The sequence below is a fragment of the Felis catus genome, chromosome C2, assembly GCF_018350175.1.
Source record: "Felis catus isolate Fca126 chromosome C2, F.catus_Fca126_mat1.0, whole genome shotgun sequence".
In the NCBI taxonomy this organism is placed as follows: Eukaryota; Metazoa; Chordata; class Mammalia; order Carnivora; family Felidae; genus Felis; species Felis catus.
In genome coordinates, this window is record NC_058376.1 from 130,884,958 (window position 1) to 130,908,125 (window position 23,168).

The 23,168-nt window shown below is 42.5% G+C and overlaps 1 protein-coding gene across 3 annotated transcripts in view; it reads left to right on the plus strand.

The window, feature by feature from the left end:
- The window catches only part of CPNE4 (copine 4), a 603,237-nt gene extending 580,431 nt beyond the window's left edge, over window positions 1-22,806 (plus strand). For all 3 annotated transcript variants that reach the window (XM_045037596.1, XM_019810707.2, XM_003992123.5), the window contains 5 exons: window positions 4,182-4,236; window positions 7,147-7,198; window positions 8,794-8,927; window positions 14,977-15,213; window positions 21,039-22,806. In XM_045037596.1, coding sequence (XP_044893531.1) covers window positions 4,182-4,236; window positions 7,147-7,198; window positions 8,794-8,927; window positions 14,977-15,213; window positions 21,039-21,173 — 613 coding nt within the window. In that variant the 3' untranslated portion in view covers window positions 21,174-22,806. The remainder of the gene's footprint in view (window positions 1-4,181; window positions 4,237-7,146; window positions 7,199-8,793; window positions 8,928-14,976; window positions 15,214-21,038) is intronic.
- Window positions 22,807-23,168: the final 362 nt, after the last annotated feature.

Genomic DNA, 23,168 nt, shown 5'->3' on the forward strand with positions numbered 1-23,168 from the left:
ACTCTTAATTAGGTTTAAAAATAAACTGAACACAAAGGAAAAAGGATTATGGTGTCAGATCTGAAGGACATTTTGGACCGATGACTTTAATTTTTGGTTTTGAGCATGTACCCCTAAAAATGGTTTTATAAAAATGTGTAACCTCACACATTTTTACATTTACATTGACATCTAATGTTTTCCATTATGAGTTTAAATAATGGCAAAGAATGGAAATTCTAGTGTATTGTAAATATGAACATTTAAAAATAAAACTCTTACATAACTCTTGTGAATGCATCCAGTAGAATGTAAATGCCATAGCTATATGATCCATCATCCATTTTAAAAATGCATGAACAAGCTCTTTAGTTGGAGTTGAGAATTTTAATTATTTCTTTTTTTCATGAACTTGTATTTTCACTCCCCTCCCCCATAGAATTTCATCCTAATGTATCATTAAAATTTGGGTTCAAAATTCTTTTATTGGTCACTGTATCATGCATTTCTATAATAAAAATATAAATTTTAAAATATCTAGTTTCTAAAATGTTCTATGTTGAAAAGGTTTAAAGTATTTTTTAAAATCTTCTGTTTGAGTTTTTATTACAATCATTATTAGTGCATAATTGACCAAAAGAACAAATGTATTGGAAATTTCGGTATTTCATTATTGCCCATAAAAAATGAAAACTTTTAATGAAACAAATAGTGAGGGGTTTTCCCTAATTAGTGTACAATTTGTAGATGAATGCTATCCATTACTAAAACGGAAGAGTCTACTTTCAATCCTATTCCAATTTTTTTTACCAATATAAATACTAAGAAAACCTGTTCTTATAAATAAGTACATGGTAATGGAAAGAGTTTGACTAGCAGTTTTACTCATTTCTTTCAACTCTAAGTTATACATGAAAAAAAATCACATAATGGTTTATCACCACAATGTATTTTTAATGATCTACCAGCTGATATATGCACTTTCTACAACTTTTTAAAGCAAAAATTGGCAACTGCCCGACTTGCAAAAGGATTTGTTTCCTCATTCCCTTATTTTCTGCTGCAGAGTTTTTACACTAAGGAACAATGCACCATTGTGGTTAAGATTCATAATGGGTAAGGAGAAGGATAATTGTGAAAGGGAAGGTGTGAATGGAGAGCAGGTCTTTCTATTACACCTGTTCCCAGAAGATCAATTTCAGCAGAGACTACATAGGAGCAGAGGAACTGAATACTGATTTCCTTAAAAAATAAATAAATAAAATCATGCCCTACTATCCCCAGAAGGGCATTGCATTTCCATGTACCCCAGTGTTAAGACCACTGCCTTAGAGAACAGTCTTAATTAAGTGTCTAGGTGTTCTGAAATGCCAGTTTGCCTTGAGTCGGTCTCTGTTTCCTTATGGATGAGGTCATTTGTCTTTATTTTTATTACTCTCTTGCTTTGTCTCAAAGTCTTCCCTAACTGGAGGGTTAAAATGGTGTTTGAAAATAAGTCTTCCATCTGGAGATCCTTTAACCATCAGTCATTCCCTAAGAAGTTCAGGACTCCATGCTCATTACCACTGAAGACCATGGGCTCTTTTATTGTATTTTATGCTGTTCTATTCCGGTAGTAAGAAATATTGCCATTAGCAATGTGGTAACATGCTCATGAGTTTTCCAAGTTCACAGATTCCACCAATCATGTTCCTAGTAGTTGCAGAGTGGCCCCTTCACTCAGTGCTGAGTGCCCTTTACTCCAATCTCAAGTTCTTTGAAGTGCTGGCATATGGATGCTTGCTTGTGTGCTCAACCTGCCTTCTCTTGCCTCTTGCATAAGACTCCTCTCTGACTAGTTTTATTTTTTAATCAGGAAGAATGGAAGTGTAAATCTATTGTGCTTATGCTTGAAAGTTTTTCTTTGGTATGTTTGTTAGTTAGAGACTTCGTGGTGGCTAACTTCAGAGAATTGATGCCCTCCTGGGTTATTAATTATTCCTCTTGTAAGTGAGGCGTTTTCCCTGCCTCCCTGCTCTTAAAACTCAATTACATAACAGTGCATCATGCTCAGCAAACCTCAAATCCCCAGGGTGGCTTGGAAGGTATAAAAAGAATATCCTTAAGGCTGGAACATTGGTTTGGTGATTAGAAATGGATGGAATATTAGATCTCACCCTTCCCGAACTCCTCAAAGAAAAAAATAAAAGGTATGGAACCTTCTAGATTTCTGTTTTGACTTTTCGGAGCTATCTCTGGGTTGGAAGAACCAGGACCCCTTCTCCAACCCAGAAACTTTTCTTCCATACCTACTTACCCTGAAAGGGCCTCTGAAATCTCCCTCATAGATTCGCTCTCACAGCTGCCCGCCCTTGTCTTGGTTAAGGGGGGAGGGGGGGGGTGGGAATTACTGTGGCAAAGTATTTCAGTATTTCCAAGGACCAGAAGTATTTTTTTTCTCAGAGCTGTGGCTGATCCTTTATAAACTGTTGTGTTTTTCTATTTATCAGTATTAATACCTTTTCTGCTACCTGCTAGATGCAGTGCACCACAAAGCCCATATCTACACAACAGTGAGGAAAAGGGAGAGCTGGTGATTTTCTGGAGAATTTGACTAATTTCAAAGAATGCTAGCTTCCTCCTATCTCCTACCCAACCTTGCTCAAATTGGCTCATTTGGTGAAGTTTTATCAAAGCCATCATTGGCTACTAATGACCTCTAAATCTGTCAGTCGGTGGTGGGTGAAGATCTGGCTTTGGTACTTTGACTTCTCTGTCAGCCTTGTGGGGAGGGGGGCATCCCCTCTTATTGACAGAGCCATTCAGGGACAGTGAGCCCTAATGAGTTTCCTTTTCTCCTTGACTAACTCTGCAAAGAACTGAGAAATGTAGGAATTGTTCCAAGAACAAATCTCGGTGGTATATTTAATGGAAAAGTAAAAGGTAGATGGCATGAGAAGAACATTCCTCTGCTGACAGCAATACTCCAGAACCCCACAAAATTTGCCTAAAGAGAGTCTTACCTGTTGTCTGGTCAGGGGATCAGTTAGTGCCAGAAGGAAGTGCCAGAAGGAAATCACATTTAATGCTATATATAATCATTAAAGTATAATGGGACAACAGAAAAGGCACGGGCTTTAGAATCACACGATCCTCCCTGGTAAACACCTTAGGCCACTTAGCTTTTCTGAGACTCGGTTTATTCATCTGTAAATAGGAATAATAAGTAGGTGGAAATTCAAGGGGAGTGTGAGGATTAAAACAAACATGTACATTGCCTAGCATCATACCCGGCAGATTGGATGTGCCAGTTAAGGTTCATTCTTCTCCCCATCATTTCACCTCTAGTACAGTAAAGTACGAGGTAAGGTATAACATATGTGAATGAATAAATTAAAGAGAGAAATTTCAATATGCCTAAGAGAAACCAAGCCATGATTCAATTCATGGGCTATCTTTTCATTAAATAGTTATGGAGCACACACTCTGTGGCAAGTATTATGCTGAAGAGAGGGGCAAGGGGCAGTTTGGGACAGAGAGGCAGTGGCAGATGTAAAGATACTAATACCAAAAAACAGCATCCGTTTGCATTCAGAAGACATGAAAAGACATGTAAATAATTTATCCTTGTTTGTATGAAATAAAATAATGGGAAAACTGAGTCCTGTAGATGGAACCAAGCTCTGTCAATTAGCCAGCCTTCTAAGCTTCCTGTTGCTTTTAAATATCCCCTTTTGGCTTAGACTTGTCTGGATTTGAACTCTGGCTCTAACCAGCAGCCTGATCTTGAACAAGTCACTTTACCTCCCAAGACATTTCCCCACCTGTAAAATGAGAATAATGATCTCTCCCTAGAAAGATTTTATAAGATTATATATATGAAAAACCCTAACACAGTCAACCATTGGAGTTACCTAATTCATGATCACTTTTCAAAGACAGAAAAGTAGGCTTGGGGAGGTGAGGAAATCCTGGACCATTATTCCTCAGTATCAAATCTAGCAAAAACTTATGGGAAGAAATTGCAGACTAATGACTGTAATGAACTTTGGGATTCCTTCTTGATTTTAATTATCCACGCTGCCACTATCTCCTGTTACCACAGATAATCAAGAGCATGAGTCAGCATTTGGCAGAGTAAAATGTCCCAGCAAGGTAACACAGGTTCATGTTTTTCTTCCTCATTGGGTGAACAAATGAAGCAACTTATTTTTTTTTTCCAGTGACAAAATGTTCCCGGCCTTTGGGTTCGGTGCCAGGATACCCCCAGAGTACACGGTGAGTGAGTATAGATCCTCTGGTGTAAAAAGAATAACTTGGGTTTCCCTCATAGGAATTCACTCTTTTGGCCCTTGATAAAAATATCTAAGTAGAGCCCCAAAACTCAGAAATGGTCTTCAGAACTAGTGAAATTAGCCCCTTGGAGCCTTTCGATGAAACAATCTCCTGGTATTCTGGATGAGTCTTCCCAGAGGGGCACAGGAAGAGTCCCATTGTTGAGCTTCCTGTAGGTATGGTCAGAAACTGAGAAGACGCTCAGGAAGTTGATCTCCACTGTCTCGGAACCTATCTACACAGGTGTCCTCTATAGAAAGATCCTATTGATCACAGTGCCAACTGTGAAAGTCCATGACGAGGACTTCTGCAGAATCCCTTAGGCCAAGTCTCTGAGCACCAGGCTTGTGTGGCAGAGAGATACAGAGAAGTCCTAAAGGAGAAGCACTCTGGCTTAGAGTATTGGGGAGCTGAAAGCTTCCCGTGTAAACACTGGAGTCCTATTTGATACCGATTTCTCATGAACAAAGAAGACAAAGGTTGTGCAGAGAGATTTGCACTGCAGTGGAGCTGAGGCATTGTGCTGTGGTATACCAGATGCCCCCATGGGACGCTCTCCAGAGAGAACTCTGCTCCCCCAGGAGGAAGGGCCTTGGAGAGACAGCAAGGTTCCTGCTCCAAACTCATCAATTCCTCTGAGCTGCAAGCCAAGTGGAAGCAATACTGCTCAGTCATCAGTTTCTCTTTTACCGATTGAGTCTCAAGGCAGGAGGAAAATGCTGACGTTTGCTCCCACACCAGAGCTGTCAGACCAAGGGCCTTTCCCTTCTGTGTCCTTTTTGTAAAAAGGGAATCCATCTCCCCGATACTGCTGAAGTGAGCACTGGATGGAGTGGCATGTCTCCCTGACCTGTCCTCTTTCTTGTTTGCCTTATACCCCATACTGTCTTCCCTGCTGGGCATGGCTACAGACTTCTAGAAGCTTTTGTTGGAAATGGAGCACATGGAGAGGAAGAACATAGACTGGGAGTTGCTGACTGGTGGCCTGTAGACATTATTCAGGCCAAAAATGTATTATATTTGACACAAATTTTTTTTTAAGAATTAAGCAATTTCAGGGGTGCCTAGGTGACTCAGTCGGTTAAGTGTCCGACTTCGGCTCAGGTCACGATGTCACAGTTCGTGAGTTCGAGCCCCACGTCAGGCTCTGTGCTGACAGCTCAGAGCCTGGAGCCTGTTTCAGATTCTGTGTCTCCCTCTCTCTCTACTTCTTTCCCGCTCATGCTCTCTCTCTGTCTCTCAAAAATAAATAAACGTTTAAAAAAAATTTTTTTTAAGAATTAAGCAATTTCATGTAAAATATCAGATTTCTGGCTTCTCTGGAAAAAACTAAAAGAACTAACAACACTGAGATTAAGAGATTTCACACGCAAGAATTAGCAGAGCTGAAGAGATGCAATCCCCTTCAGATGGGGATGCTGTCTTAACAGGCATCCCTCACATATCCTCATCTGTGCTCTCACAAAGCCATGCAAATGCCCCTTTGCCATGCCTAATTTCCCCTCTGCTCTAATAGGCACTGGTGGTCTCAATCAGCCGGGTGCCCCCAGAGAGTTTACAAGGTCATCACAATTTACTTCTTTAGGATAAAATCTCAGAGTTTGTCTCGAAACTGAGCCACAAGCGCCTGTGTCTTAGTTTGCACTTTCCTGGGAATAGATCTTGAGACAAGGATTTGGATGCAAGTTGTTTATTTGAGAGGTGGAGGAAAGCTCAACAGAGGGTGGGAAAATGGGGAGAAGTCAACGTAGGGTATGCTAACAAGCCAGTTACCACTGGGGTAGCCAGAGCTGAATTCTTCTGGGGCCTCCAGGAAGACAACGTAGAGTGCACACAGACCCCAAGAGATAAAGGGAGCTGGGGTATTGATATACCATATCCTGTCATCCAGTGAGTGATTAAGGGCTACTTGCCAGGGACATTCATTCCCCAAAACTTTCAGCTAGGCAGGCAAAGCAGGCTCTGGAGGCCTGCGAAAGACTTAAGGTAAGTAAAGCAGGTAAGATGGTTAGAAGTCAGCTGACTTCCTGGAAGTTCTCAGGGCAAAGAAATGTGGGCTAGCATGAACACTAAGAAAAGAGGGGTCTTTTCACACAGTGACCTATTTTCTAGCACCTAATAGAGTCAATGCTTGGAAATAGCCTTTGAAATGCAAGTCTCTATATAATTCCAAATGATCCAATAAAAATGTCCAGATGCCAAAACATCCCTCTTGTTTTATCAGGTTTTAGAAACAAAAAAAGTAAACAATATTTTATTCGACCTTATGGTCCTACCTGGTCTTGCCAGGTAGAGGAATTTGTGCTGGAAGCTTAAAAAGTATATTACTTTATTACTTTTCCAGGAATAGAGTCCATTTTACCTGTATATATCTGAAAATCCTCTGGCCCTATATTTCTGCATATAATGTTAGAATGATTCGTAAATGTCAACAGCTTAGCTGGAGCCTTTATAACCATCACCATGTTGAGCAGACAGCTTGGGTTATTGAGGGTCCAAATAGAGTTCAGCCAAATCTAAGCCTCCAGCCTATGGCCAGTTCTATCTGGAAGCTATTTGGAGTTACATTTTTCTGAAATCTTTTCTTCAATTTCTTTTATATGCCTTATTCTCCCCTCCTGCCAGCATTTATCTGATTCTAGAAAATCTTCCTGTCACCTCAACTCCACGGGGAGCTTAGAATTCACCCTCCATCTCAGATTGATTGTGTAAAGGCTTAAAATGGTTCCTGCTGCTTAACACATAATGAATGTAATGGGCATTTGTTTGCAAACTCTAAGCCCCAGTGCCTCCTTACTGGATTAAAGTTGTAATTCTCCTTTCTTCCTTTTTTAAATTTTAATTGGTGTCTAGGTCTCTCACGACTTCGCAATCAACTTTAATGAAGACAACCCAGAATGTGCAGGTAAATCACACATAAAAGAAAGCCAAGGTCTCACATCCCTTCCGTGTGTACCTTTCCTATTTTTGTCTCTCTGCTCTGATACAGTGTGTCAGTTATCCACAGTCATCTGTCCACAGCAGACAGCTAGGCTTTCTCTATCCAAATAAACTTACTACTCCAAAGGCAACAGAGAGCCATAATAACAGAGCAGGAAAATAGCCATAAAAGACAGAATGCAGGGGTGCTTGGGTGGCTCAGTTGGTTAAGCATCTGACTTTGGCTCAGGTCATGATCTCATGGTCCATGAGTTCAAGCCCCGCATCAGGTTCTGCACTAACAGTGCAGAGCCTACATCGGATTCTGTGTCTCCCTCTCTTTCTGCCCCTCCCCCACTCATTCTCATTCTCTCTCTCTCTCTCTCTCTCTCTCTCAAATAAACATTTAAAAAAAATTTTTAAAAGACAGAATACAGAAGAGGTCTTAAGCTTACAGCAAGAATATTGATAGTAATTTCTGGATTTCTCTGCCAAAGAAACATGGGGGAGAAATTTATCCAATGGGCAGTGATACGCTACCCCTCTTTCCGCTTTCCAAGTTTTCATTAGGGATTTTTCACAACTTCCTCCTGTATAAAGGAATAAAGAGAGGGGAAAACACGGAAATCATTTGACACTTTCAGCATGTTGGCAAAGGATATGGCCTCAGTGACTTCAAACAAGAAGCTTTATGGTTTTGTGCCAGAAAGAGCCTTCTCAAAGGATTTGGTCAGTGTTCCATTATTTCCAGCTAGAAATCCCTCAACAGGGGCGCCTGGGTGGCACAGTCGGTTAAGCGTCCGACTTCAGCCAGGTCATGATCTCGCACTCTGTGAGTTCGAGCCCCGCGTCAGGCTCTGGGCTGATGGCTCAGAGCCTGGAGCCTGTTTCCAATTCTGTGTCTCCCTCTCTCTCTGCCCCTCCCCCGTTCATGCTCTGTCTCTCTCTGTCCCAAAAAATAAATAAAAAACGTTGAAAAAAAAATTAAAAAACAAAAACAAAAAAAGAAATCCCTCAACATATTCCATTAAATAATGATGATGACATGATGTACACATGACTCCTACGGGTGGCCGAGGGTGATATAGACTAGAGTCAGCAGGTGGTGTGAAATCTAGAGAAACATTAAAGCTGACTTGCCTAGTGGCTGAGAGCACAGCCTTTAGAGAGAGCCAGGCAAGACCCAGGCTTGAATCCTGAGACTATGACTCACTTGCTTTGTGACCTGAGGCAGATCATTTAGCCTCCCCGAGCCTCAGTTTCATCACCTATAAAAGGGGTATAACATCTATTTCATTGTGCTGTGAAGACCTAATGAAATCTTTTGTGTAAAGTGGGATATTAGGGAAATGTTTGTGGAAAAGGTTGCTTTTGACTTGAGCCTTTAAAGAGAATGATTTCATCAGGAGTGTGGGCAACACCACCAGTGATGTGGTGTTTTCCTTTTTACCTTAAGGACATAAATGTGACATTGAAAAGGACTATTGGGGCAATTTAATGCTTTATTTCTGCATGTGTTTGATTGCACATAGATTTAAGGAGATACTGAAGTGCTACTGATCTTTCCCAATTTCACCTTAGGAATTCAAGGAGTTGTGGAAGCCTATCAGAGCTGCCTTCCCAAGCTCCAACTCTACGGTCCCACCAACATCGCCCCCATCATTCAGAAGGTTGCCAAGTCAGCATCAGAAGAGACTAACACCAAGGAGGCATCGGTAAGGAGAGGGCTGGTCCTCCTGCTAAACGATGTTCACTCACCCAGATATTGGCCATAGCACCCATCCCACTCTGACAATAAATCCAGACATTTCTACTTGTATGAGTTTGGACAAGTGCCTTCACCCTTCCCCACCTTCAGTCTCCTCATCTGAAAAATGAACATAATCATACCCAACTCTGCTGGGTTATTGTGAGGCTCAGAGAGGACACATCTCAAATGTCTGCAACATTATCTGAACCCAGGAGACACTCCACAACGGAAGCTATTATAGTCCACGGCAGGTCATACTCATCTCATATTCCTGGGGCAAAAAAATCGTCCAAAAATAAGCTTGCTTTCCAATGGACCCATACTACAGATGAAAGCAAAGCAAAACAGAAGTAAAACAATGGATGATTCTGTCCCCTGGTGGTCAGATGCAGCAACACAAAACATGGCAAAGATTTATTTTACATTCTGTTCATGGTTTTCTTTCTTTTTTTTTTTTTAATTTACATCCAAATTAGTTAGCATATAGTGAAACAATGATTTCAGGAGTAGATTCCTTAGTGCCCCTTACCCATTTAGCCCATCCCCCCTCCCACAACCCCTCTAGTAACCCTCAGTTTGTTCTCCATATTTATGAGTCTCTTCTGTTTTGTCCCCCTCCCTGTTTTTATATTATTTTTGTTTCCCTTCCCTTATGTTCATCTGTTTTGTCTCTTAAAGTCATCATATGAGTGAAGTCATATGATTTTTGTCTTTCTCTGACTAATTTCACTTAGCATTATACTGTCCAGTTCTATCCACATAGTTGCAAATGGCAAGATTTCATTCTTTTTGATTGCTGAGTAATACTCCATTTTGTGTGTGTGTGTGTGTGTGTGTGTGTGTGTGTGTGTGTGTGTGTATACCACATTTTCTTTATCCATTCATCTATCGATGGACATTTGGGCTCTTTCCATACTTTTGCTATTGTTGATAGTGCTGCTATAAACATGGGGGTGCATGTGTCCCTTCGAAACATCACACCTGTATCCCTTGGATAAATGCCTAGTAGTGCAATTGCTGGGTCGTGGGATAGTTCTATTTTTAGTTTTTTGAGGAACCTCCATACTGTTTTCCAGAGTGGCTGCACCAGCTTGCATTCCCATGTTCATGGTTCTCTTAAGAGAAATGTAAACCAAGGCTATAAGGCTGAAAAGAGTTTGGTTTTTCCTCCCCTAAAATCTTAGAGTTGAATATAACCATAATAACTTTTCTATGTATCATTTTTAATGATACCGATATCTTTCCTTTCTAGCTTTCTTAATTTAGTAGAATATTGCCAATGTCTGAAATTTTCTCTAGTTTTATCCTGGGTCCAAGATACTGCATTTCCGTGAAGAAGAGTATATGCTACTCCCTCATCTCCTGACATGAACTCACCCGACCTACGTGCCCAGGTTCTCAGCCTTCCTCATATTAGAATAGATGGAGGGCCATGCTGGAACCTGATGTCAACCTCTTGTCTTGTGTCCTGGAGCACATCCCCTCTCAGTTATCCAAGGACATTGGTCCAGCAGTTATGTTCCCCTTCTCTCCTTATCGTCTATTTCCCCTTCCTACTGAAGACTTATTTCCATTAGCAAATAAAACAGGCTATAATCTCTATTTGAATTACAATCTCTCCCTTGACTCCACTTTACCCTTTAGCTACTGTCCCTTACTTTCTCTCCTTTAAAGCAAAAGCAGAATCTACCTCACTATCTCGATCCACCTATACCAGTCAGACTTTCCTCCGCAACATTCTTCCGAAAATTGTACTTCTCAGAGTCAATGGCGCCTCCATCTTGCCAAACCCACAGAGGCCATGGAGAAAATCTGAATCCTCACAGATACAAGATTTACAAATAAGGGTTCGACAGGATCAGTATTTCATTTTCTTTTTTTTTAACTTTTTTTCAATCACAGAACTTCAAACTCAAATTCTTCAAATGATACCTTGCTCAGAAGTCCAACATATAAAATAGATTTTAAGAAAATAGACCATTCTTGCTAAATCTGGGCTAAGGAATGAGGTTCAAACTTGTCTGTTCGCCTTTACTTCCTTTATCCCCAAGAGCAGACAAGATATCCCCAGAGCTCCCTACAGCCCAGTTTAAAAACTGAATGATCCCAGCCCCTCTAGCAAACCAGGACCCACAAGAATAAAAAGAGAATAGGGCTGACATGGTCTGGATTCGGGCCTGATTAAAGCCAGTGTGAGTTTTTGGCCATGACTCACTCCCCCAAGGACAGGCGTGTCTGCTTTGAAAGGACATGTCAGGAATCGGTGAAGGAAGTATCTAATCCACACAACCTCAGATAATTTACCCTGTAGGCCAGAAACACTGGTGTTTTTCCCCAGAGATTTTCCCTGTTCTTTGAACAGCGTATGGTCCAGGGCCCCTTGTTATCACTGATAGCTGAAGGTCCTAACCTTGAGCCTCTTGGGCAAGTTGTACAGGGCATCTATGGCTGTCAGATTTTCTTCTCGGTTTTGTGGAACCCTTGTAGGAATAAAAAAAAAATCCCCGCCTATCTAAAGACGCCAGTTCATTCAAAGACTGTAATGTTTCATCTGTGAGCATTTTCCTAGCCTGACTTGGGAAGTAACTGCTACTGCTTTCTTTATTGGAAATTTCCATCAGGATTTCGATCCGGCAATGTGCAGCCTGTTACTTTTAGCTAGATTGAACCTGGAAGGATCAGATTCTAAAATCCTGACAATCTTCTCAGAGCGGGGGTTCTAGACCTGTTTTGTTCCAGGAGTACCATTAACAGCTGGTGAAGCCCGTGGACCGCTTCTCAGAAATGCTTTTAAATGCACAAATTAAAATATATATTATAAATAAACCAAATGTATTGAAATGCATTCAGCAAAACATTTTTAAATGTAGCTAAGAAGCATGATAAATATAGTAATAAAATGCTTCTTTTATTAACATTAAATTATAAGAACTAGTAACTAGTCTAATAATTCTGTAATTTCTAAGTAGTATTGATATAAATGATATAGTAAGATATTTGCAGTCACTGTAATTTAACAGGAAAATATTCTGTGATTTCTATTGGTGATGAAGTTGCAAGTACAGTTAAAACTAATTTTATTTGTTAATTATATTAATAATTGAAATAATGATAAATTTCAGTTAGAGGTTAGTGAAAATAAAAATGTAATTTTCCCCAAGTTCGCAGACTATCTGAAATCTTTCAACAGTCCACAGGCCCAGGTTAAGAATCCCTACTCTAGGGGCTCCTGGTTGGCTCAGTTGGTAGAGCATGCACCTCTTGGCCTTGGGGTTTTGAGTTCAAGTCCCAGTTTGATGTAGAGCTTACTTAAAGATTAAAATCTTTAAAAAAATAAAATAAAATCCCTGCTCTAGATGAAAAGTCAACAAACTACATTCTGCAGTGTGTTTTTCAATGGCTTACAAGCTAAGAAGGGCTTTTACATTTTTAAATGGTTGAAAAAATCAAAAGAAGAATGATAATTTCATCGCACATGGAAATTATATGACATTTAAAACTTCAGACTCCATCAGTAAAATGTTATCAGGGCACCTGGGTGGCTCAGTCGGTTAAGCGTCCAACTTCAGCTCAGGTCATGATCTCATGGTTCGTGAGTTCAAGCCCTGAGTCGGGCTCTGTGCTGATAGCTCGGCACCTGGAGTCTGCTTCGGATTCTGTGTCTCCCTCTCTATCTTCCCTCCTCCGCTCTTGCTCTCTCTCTCTCTCTCTCTCTCTGTCTCTCAAAAATAAATAAACATTAAAACAATTTAAAAAAAAGAACACAACCATGCCCATTCATATTAAGTATTGAAATTGCTGTTCTCATATTACGCTAGCAAGGTTAGGTTGTTGGATAGAGATTACTAAATAATTGGTTATTGTCCCTTTACAGAAAATATTTTCCCAACCCTGTCTCTAGACCATTTCAACTCTAAAGTTTCTTGATGTGGTAGTGTGACTCTCAGGTGTTTTTGTTTCTGGAGGCATCGAGCAGGTAGGGATGATCCATCCCTTGGGGCTACAAAGATCAAATCGGTGGCAGTTGGGGAAAGTGAAGAAAGGAAGACTAGGGCTCATCTGTTTATGAGTCAGAAGCAATATCCACCCAGGTGTGGCATCTGCCTGGCCTTCCAAGGCATACCCTGGAAAGGGTGATTTATGATTCTGGTGTATTCTATACCTCTTCCCCATATCTCCCACCACCAAGTTGCCTCCTTCTGCCCATTCTCTGCACCTTCCTAGCTGTACTATGCGGTCATCCTACTGAAATCTTCCTCCAAACTCCCAGGCTACCTTTTTTTGTAACTGTATAAGACTCAAAGAGCATGGCTATGAATGAAAATCTACAACTGAAATGAACTTGCATATTGGTCGGTTAGCTAGAACTAGGGATGGGTGGTTAATTAATGGACATGGAACAGAAATAGTCTTTAAGTTAAACTATATGAAAAGCATGTAGAACATGTGGCTGTCTTCATCACAGTGTGAATTTCTATTCTCTCCAGTTGCACTTTGGACAAGTTATGTCATCTAAAATGTTTTTTTCAGACTTACAAAGAGAAGTGGGAACCTTTAACGCTACCAGCCTGTGTGCAACCTTTTAAGTAGGATTCTCAAAACCAAATGTTTTCAGAATGTGGCTACTCTATCCAGCCTTTCTTCTTTGAAATATGGCAACTTGAAATGGCTTCATAATCCCACATTTATTCCCTGTAGATGTTGGGCCCATTGCAAAAATTATAGTAGATTGGCATGAGTGGCAGGCCAGGGCCCTACTTCTCTCTCATCTCACAGTAGAGGCTATCATGATGCCACTCACAGCAGTGATGACCTCTGATAGTCTTCCTTCTCCAGACCCCATAGCACGTCCTGAGCCCTCCCTGTGCTGATGCGTACAGAGCCTCTTCGGCAGTCTCCATCTCAGATGAGCCACCTGCCAGCCTATGTAGGTGGAAAGGGGCCAGCCAGTCTGCAGGCAGGAAGCCACAGGAGCTGAGCACCCACAAGCACACTCGAAGTAGACCATGGTGCGTGGCCTCTGGGGAAAGAGACTGCAGCCCTCACCCTCCACCAGCAAGGCTCTAGACGAGTGCTGTCCACTGGAAATGTAATGGGAGTCGTATATGCAATTTTAATTTCTCTAGTGGCCACATTTTTAAAAGTTAAAGGAATCTAGGGAATTCATTTTATCGAAACCCAATATAACCAAAATATTCTCATCTTAATATATGTTCCGTATAAAAAATTAATGAAATATTTTACATTCTTTCTTTGTACTCAGTCTTCAAAATCCATGTGTATTTACTTACATCATCTTAATTTGGATGCTAAATCATCACCACAAATACTTGATCTTTGTTTAGATTTTATATGTTAATCATTGAGAAGCTAGATTCACATACCTGAGTGGTTCCAGATGTCCTTCAGAGGTTTCCAATAACTGAATCGAGTCTTCATTTTGAAAGTTAAATTTAAATTCATTTAAATGAAATAAAATTAAAATTCCAGTTCCCCTGTTACTCTAGTCACACTTCAAGGGCTCGGTAGTCACATGGAGCTAGTCGCTATCGTATGGGGCGATGCATTCACAGACTCTGAAAAATCCCACAGCTGAAGAGGATGGGATAAATGGTCTCATCCCATTCCTCACTTCGCAGATGAAGAGACTTAGACCCAGAAGAGGGAAGGAGTTTTCCCAGGAACTCAGAGAGTGAGTCTTTGAAGCGAGGCCCTCTTGACTCCCCTCTGCTGCTCTGTCCACTACCCTGTGCTTTGTAACTGCCACTAAGGTGATTATTAGAATTAACCCACAATTCGTATGCCTGCATTTAAGTTCCATTCATCATAACCTTAAGTCGTTAGGGCTGTAACACTCAATAAAAGACTCCATAAAAAGACAGACTCCATAAAAGTCTGTCAGTACTGTCGCAGTGGTCAGTATGCACAGAAGCCTCCTGGGTACATAACTGGTATTGTCCTTGTCTCCCCCACCTCTCCATCCCCGTGGTCACCTGGCCTCCAATCAATTGCAGCAATACTTCATCCTGCTGATCCTCACCGACGGCGTCATCACAGACATGGCCGACACCCGGGAGGCCATCGTCCACGCCTCCCACCTCCCCATGTCGGTCATCATCGTCGGGGTGGGCAACGCTGACTTCAGCGACATGCAGATGCTGGATGGTGACGACGGCATTCTGAGGTCACCCAAGGGAGAGCCTGTCCTTCGAGACATCGTCCAGTTCGTGCCCTTCAGGAACTTCAAACACGTACGCATATCTCTGGGGCTTCTCGTGGGAGAGCAGAACCAAAGCAAGCCCACTCCCACATCTTACCATCAGTGTCTGGGGTGAAGCAATGCTAGCTGTCCCTGCGGGGCCGGGCCGTCTCACATGCAGGATACATAGAGCGTGGCTCTTTGGAGAAAGACGTGTGACTTAAGTAAGAGATGAGGAGTCGTGCTAACTGTGGTGGCCAGCGTTTCACTGGCACTTGCCCCCGTCCGTATAATTTCGGCTCCCTAGTGCACACAGGGCTGCATGCACCTTTGGGCAGGCTGTTCCCTTCCCGAGGGTGCCAGGCTGAAGTAGCAAAGAGAAGCTGAAATTCAGCCTGGGGTCTCCTTGTCAAGCCACGGACCCTCGGAGACGCCTGTGTTTGCCTTGGAAAAGTATAGTTTTGAAATGATAGAGACCTAAATCCTCTATAAATATACAGTAAACAGCATGAAAGATTTATTTAACTCTTTAACGAGGGAACCAGAAAGATAACAAAGTTATTCAAAGGAGGGTATAAGATAGTTGATTATGGTCACGGGGGGGGGGGGGGGGGCGGGCAATACTGGCATAGGTTTGCTAGGCGGATTCAAAACTGCTTAATAACCAAAAGGGTTAAAATATAATAATTATCATCTTTAGATTACTTTCTTGACTGGGCAGAAATCTTGTCAGTTTTCTGCAAGTTAACATCTAGCTTTACAGCCTTGGGCTCCCGTCGGTAACAAACAGTAAGTCAAGCAGGGTCACAGTCCCCAGACGACCCCAAAGCAGGCCCACTAGACAATGCTCTGACACGGCCTTAAGAAATTGCTCTGTAACAGGTTTTCGGCATTTCCTAATTTGGGATGATTTTTAACTCAAGAAAAGACACCTTTAAAATGTACACAAAACCCTGCACGTGTAGGGCTGCTGTTGCCCAGAGTGACACCTCCTCTGAGTCACACAAAGGTCCCCTCTGTGCTGGCAGTGGCCCTGAGGGGTTCTTCAGAGCCTCCTCCAGCTGCATCTGGGCGTCACGTGTGTTGTCACAGGCAGTCCTCTGTGTTCTTTTGTTCCACGCTGCATGTGGAGGCCGCTCAAGAGCGGAGCACCCGCAGCCCCTGCTATCCACGGAGGCCTTGCCTTCTGCTCTGCGTGTGGTGCCAGCAATACCGCTCCCAGGCCTGGCAACTGAACTTGAGCTGCCCCAGCAGGAGGGAATCTCCAGAATCTTAGTGCCTGGAAACCCAGCAGTCTCCTTGGAAATGACAAGAACCCCCTCCTCTCCGTGCTACGGAGAGCCCTCTGTCACCTGGACAGATGGGACGCTTCCCATCCCCCTGCTGGAAATGTCTTTGGCTTCCCCCTCCAGCCTCTCTGTTCTGAGGCCTGAAGTCAGTTATTTAGGGTCAGGCACTCTGCCATCCAACTTGAGCTTTCCCTTCTGACATTTTCTGGAAAAGCCTTTCTCCTCAAGCCCAAAACCCTCATTCAAATGAAACCCTTCACCCTCCTAGCCAATTTATCAGATACATCCAGAAACATCGGAATCCCAATCTGGGCTCACCCTGGGACCCCAGCTACACTGGGTAAGGCAAGTATGAAAGTAGGATGGATGGGTTTATTGTCAACAAGTCCCAGTGCCAGCGTCAGAGCCTTTGGCATACGCTTTTCACAAACTGCTGCTTACCACCTTTTTGGGACCGACTTTAAAGCAAACATTCAGATAAATCACGAGCCCAGCAGCCTCCACTGAACCCTACATCTCTTGGCCTACCGAGACCACTTAGAGAGATCCCTGCACACTCCAGGGCTCCTTGAACGATAAGGTATTGCTCATAGCCTTACGGCCACACAATTGCTATTCGCCCTTTAAGGAGAACTGTGTGTAATTAGAATCGTTAAAGGAGCCAAACATCAATCCCTGGTTACAGCCTTGAGTACAAAGGGAGCTCCAAGTAACACCAAGCCCCCAGAAAGCACATAGGCACTAGTGGGGGGTGTGGGCTAGCTGTGGAGGAGGCTGTTTGCCTAGGGAGGGTGTTTCCAAATGAAACCACTTACTAAATAAAAGAGGCTTAGCAAGCCCTCAGGTCATCTGCACGGGGACAGCGAGGAGTGTTATCTGCTAGGTGGAGGGATGTTTTAGAGCAGGCTAAATTTGCTGCAATTGTGTTCACCAATGAAGCTATCACTTCCCCAAACCATCCTCTCTCTGTCCCTGCATGCACACACTTGTGCAAACACACACACACACACACACACACACACACATCTATGTGCTACAGCAATGCCACAGAGCCATGCGAGTTCACCTCTCCTCCAGCTTCCTCGTATTCCTCAAACACTCATGGAGCACCTTCTATGGGCACAGCATGTGCTAGACTAGGACCACAGTGAGATGATAAAGCCACAGAGCCAGGCCTCGAGGAATTTTCTGGAGAACTACATGGTTGGGACATACGTGTCAGCAGAAAACTCCCATGCTAAGCAACCTGTGGGTGATTGAAAAGGGTTCAAATGTTGCTCTAGGATTTCAGAGCAGAGAGGAGCAGCAGAGAGGAAAGCCTCACAGCTTGAGGTCGTAAAGGGAAGAAGGACAGAGCCTTGGGCAGGGAGGTGAGGGGGCGTCAGCAACAAGGGAAGTGCCCTGATCAGGGTGAGGGAGTGGGTGCTGCTTGCGCGTGTCTGGGGCACAGAGTCTCCAGCAGCTCTGTGGGTGACGAAAACAACACCAGGGGCATATCACCCACCTTATCTTCGTGGATTTCAGATTACAGTTTGAAAACTATGTCATCATCCAAACGAATCTACTCTGAATTCAATACACAGTAAATAAAATGGAAGGTGAGCTGGTATCATTTCATATAATCCAGTCACCCATAAACTGCCTCTCTTTGCGTAATAACTCAAAGCTTTGAAGTGGACAAGGCACAGACTCTGAGCTGTGTGGCTCTGGGCAAGTTATTTAACCTTTCTGTGCCATAGACTTTCATCTGTAAAATGAGGCAAATGACAAATACATTGGGAGAATGAAGGTGGTACCTATATAAAGCTTGGCACAGCAGCTGGGCGTCATGGGTAGTTAATAAATACAGCTGCAAATACCAGCTGTGTTCACCTTTTTGGCCTTTTCCCAACCAGATCATGCCCTCAAGCCCTAACCGCTCACAGAGCCACCAGAGCCAGCCCAGATATGCAAAAGAATGGGAGAGTCATTTAGAAACTGTGCTGTCTAGGGGCGCCTGGGTGGCTCAGTAGGTTACGCGTCTGACTTTGGCTCAGGTCATGATCTCAAGGTTCATGGGTTCAAACCCCATGTCTGCACTTTCAGCACAGAGCCTGCTTGGGATTCTCTCTCTCCCTCTCTCTGCCCCTCCCCCACTCATGCTTTCTCTCTCTCTCTCTCTCTCTCTCTCTCTCTCTCTCTCTCTCAAAGTGAATAAATAAACTTTAAAAAAAAAAAGAAAAAAAAACTGTGCGAATACAGTGACAAATAGCCACATGCAGCTGTTTAAATTAATTTAAATAAATTTTAAATAAAATTTAAAATTCAGTTTTTCATTCACACCAGCCACATTTCAAGGGCTCGATAATCACATGAGTCCAGTGACTGCCATACTGGACAGTGCAGATATAGAATATTTCCATCATTGTACAAAGTTCTACTTGCCAGCATTAGTTTAGGGATATCTTTGTCTTCAAATAACAGCAAATTCATCTTAACAGGGGATTACACAAGTGGTTCTTAACCAGGGACAACTTTGGCAACATCTGGAGACACTTATGATAGTGACAGTTTTGGGTGCCACTTGCAGGTAGTGGGTAGAGGCCAGGGGTGCTGTTAAACATCCCACAATGCACAGGACAGTTCCCCACACCAAGAATTAGCTGGCCCAAAATAGCAATAGTGCCAAGATTGAGAGACTCTGGATTGTGTAAATACAAATACATTGTTCTTCTGTAACGAGAAGTTAGGGACTGGCAGCTGCTGACATCTTTTTTTCAGTGATTTGATAGCATCAGGGCAAGCACTTGGTGATTCCCCTTGCTGTTGTCTCGTGATGATAAAACAGTTGCCGTAGCTCCAGGAATTACATTCTAGTTCAAAGAAAAAAAGAAGAGGAAAGGGAAACAAAGCCTATTATATCTGTGCCCTCTAATCAGAAAAAAAAAAAATCTTTCCAAGAAACATCCTTATGTCTCAAAGGACAAAACTGGGGCCTATGGGCATCCTTAGGTTCAAGGGAGGCTGGGAAATTAAGTATTGGCTTTCTAGCCTTTATATGACATGTGGCCAGAGAGTAAACTACAGTAGGAATGACTTTCATAGTTACCCCAGTGTACATGTGGACCATGCTGTAACACACAACCCTGAGCAGACATTTATAAACTAACAGAGCATTCACGGATGTCAGGTGCCCAACATGCTAAGACATCTTTGAAATGTGAGAGGTCACTTTAGAAAAACTCCCCATCATGTTTTCAAGATATGTGTGTCTATTTTGAGCCTCCTCAAAACTGTGTGAGATAAAACCAATCCCTATTCTTTGCTGTTTTGTCTCCAAGAACACAGGGGCTCAGCCAAGTTGAATGGCTGAGTGGCAAGCCACAGAGGAAGGGAAGAGCAAGAAACGAGGTCATTGGGCATTTAGTCGAACCCTCTTTCTTTCCTTTGCTGAGGAATCTCAAGCACTCATTAACTGGTCCCTCGGCTTCAAGTTTTCAAGTTCAATAATAGCTAATAATGAGACTAGGGCAATTTTATTTGCCCGGAGGCTGGAAAGTTAGTACTGAATGCCAGAGCCAGAGGTCAGATCCAGCTCTGTATGACTCCAGAGTCCATGCAGAATACCAACCTCCACCTTCCTCTGCCCCAAGTCATACAGGGGGACCATAATGCTGACAGAATAAGACTACATTAATTAGTGGTATTCAAGACCCTCCATCACTTGGCCTAAAGCTTATCTTCCAACAGAATACTCCAACAATTCTGCATCCCCCAACACACACACACACACACACACACACACACACACACACACACACTTCTTTCAGCCCCATCAGATGACTCCCTGTCCCTAGAATGATCAAACGTCATTCCCCTTCTTCTCTACATTTTAAAACATGCCTAACTTAAATCCCACCTCCTCTTGGAAGTCTGCTGTGATTTCCTCTAATATGACTTGGTCTTTTCGTTTTCTGTGCTCTCGTCCCAAAGCATTAATGACTCTAGAACAGTGCTTCCCAAATTTCAGTTCACATAGGAATCACCCTACGGGCACCAAGTTAAAATGCAGATGATGATTCAGTAGCTCTGGGACGGGTCTAACGTTGTACGTTTCTATTAAGCTCCCATGTAACGTGCTGCTGTTGTTCTGTGGCATGTACCGTGTTCAAGCTCACAGTAGAGTTCATTTTGGCCACACCAGGCTCCCCTGTCATGATTATACCTCCTTTAATGGCAAGAACCACAAACTCTTATAAACCCTGGCATCGTGCCTGGACTTGAACACAACTTGGGAACCAAACTTAAAGACAATTCATTCTGCTGTCCAACTTTCACCCGTCTTCAGCTGTGGATAGCTTTATATTTTGAGACAGGCATGAAAAATGTAATTATTAAATGAAAGGTTCATTTTCCAACAATCTAACAACTCTCTTGCTTGGAGTAGATGATCAACAAATATCGATTGAATGAATGAATGAATGAATGAATGAATGAGAGAGAGAGAGAGGGTAGCAGCTCAGAGCAAGACTGCAGTCTTGTAGGCTGATTCTGGATCAGATTCCTTGGGCCAGGTGCCAAAGTCACGGTGATTTCTTCTTCCCTGCAGGCATCTCCAGCTGCCCTGGCAAAGAGTGTGTTGGCCGAAGTCCCAAATCAAGTCGTGGACTATTACAATGGCAAAGGGATTAAGCCAAAATGTTCATCAGAAATGTATGAGTCTTCCAGAACACTAGCGCCGTGAACTCCGCACGCTTTTCCAGAGTTCTGAAACACTATTCCTGATAACATTTAATACTTCTACTACTCCTGTACTTAAAAAGACACACACACATACACATTTAAAAAATAGCACGTTTGGGTGATTTTTAACTAACTGACAATTTTTTTTGCATGTGTAGCCCTGAGGCCTGGATCTGTTAAGCTCTTGTATTGTCAAAGACTTTTTACAAGGAAACACAAATAATTGTAACTTACTCTTTACATTATAGCATGTCGCCTTGAAATAAAATGTTGTCTGTATCCATTTTTTATACAGGTTTGTCGAAATTTTGCTAAATTTCTTATTATCTTTACACTGTGAAGCATTTTGAAACATTTACCGAACGTCGATAGCCAAAACATATTTGGTTTTATCTGCTACGGGATGAGAGACTTTTCAAAATGGCAGATGCATGGACTGTATTTTGCATGTTTAAAATAAAAACAAACCAACAAACAAACCACACTGTTTTTTGCAGTTGTTATCTATAATCCCTCCCTGCTAATAACGGTCTCTTTGCTGAAGAAAAGGTTCATCCACCTAGACATAGACTTCTAGAAGTGGGTCTGGGGCACCTCTCAGCCCAGCACCTCTCAGACTTGACTGTGCACACAGACTACCTGAGGATTTTGTTAAAATTCAGACTGGTGCAACAGGTCCGCAGGACCCAAGATTCTGCATCTCTAACAAGGTCCCAGGTGACGCCATTGCAGTCTACACTGAAGAGTACTGAGGTTCTAGGCTTTGGGGTATCATCCTAGAGACCGTCTGAAACAGGGAAGCACCTCGTCTGCTTGCGAAGGGCACTTGTCCCCTGCCGGTAGCACAAAAGTCCCGCCTGTCTTCGAGGTGGGAATAGAAAGTAGTGAAACTGATTCCAGAAGCTGCATACCCCAAATCAGTCTCACTGCTTTATAGTCACTCCTCTTCCTTAAAAAGACTGGGGAGGGTTCCTCCTTGCCAGCCCCTGCCCTCTTAAAGGAGGCATCACACGACCTCAACAGGAATGGTTCCATTTTTATGTCAATCCCTAGGAGAGACCTCAGAGTCTTCAGTGGGACCACAACAATGGAAACTTGTTCATGGCCAATGGCCATGCAGTATGGTTCTCCAGAAACTTGGCCCACCGAGCTGATCTTTAAGCTTAGTGTGGGGCTTCTGACTGCCTCTTTTTATCACCCCTGAGAGCAAATTCTACCAGCAGAAATGCCTAGAATCATTGTTCTGTGTGGAGGTGTTTTGTTTTGATAGAAACCGGCCAGTCTTGAACCAGAACGAATGTTTCCCTTGTCTAATGTTCTCACAGAGAAATGGACAAGCGTTTTACAGGTATAAAAGGCACAAGGAGGAACTTATTTTTGGTCAGAGCATTGGGGAAGTAAATCACAAGGCAAAATAGATCTGTTTGTTGTTTGTTGCGGGAGGAAGTATTAATAAGCAAATCAAATGCCTTGTATGATCTCCAGTGTTATAATTATAGATCCTAACTTTGCAAATACATGTCAGCCAAATGCACAACATTTTGGGAATGATGGTAAAAAAAAAATGTATGACTGAAAAAAATCATAAATATTTAAACTGTATTGTTTTATGAATAAATTGAGTACTTACAGAATTTTTTCCAAGAGTTATAGTCGTGTTTCTCTTTTCCAGGCAATTTGCTAGCAGTGATTTATTTCATGTAGATGACACACCCTCAGATTAGGACTCGCTCTTTCACAGTCCCATAGAAACACATGGATCATTGTTTTTGACAAACAAGGATTCAACTATTAAGGCCCTATTGTACAGAATTATCTGATGGTGGTTTCTGTCGTCAGATGTGCTTCCGTGTTGATGTGCCTAGAACATAGTAATAAGCAGTCCATAGATATTTAATGAATAAAGAGATGACTAATCAAATGAACGAATGAATGAATGGACTTGTTAATGTGCCTCGTGATTGATCTCAAATCTATTGTAGATTTAACAGGTGAG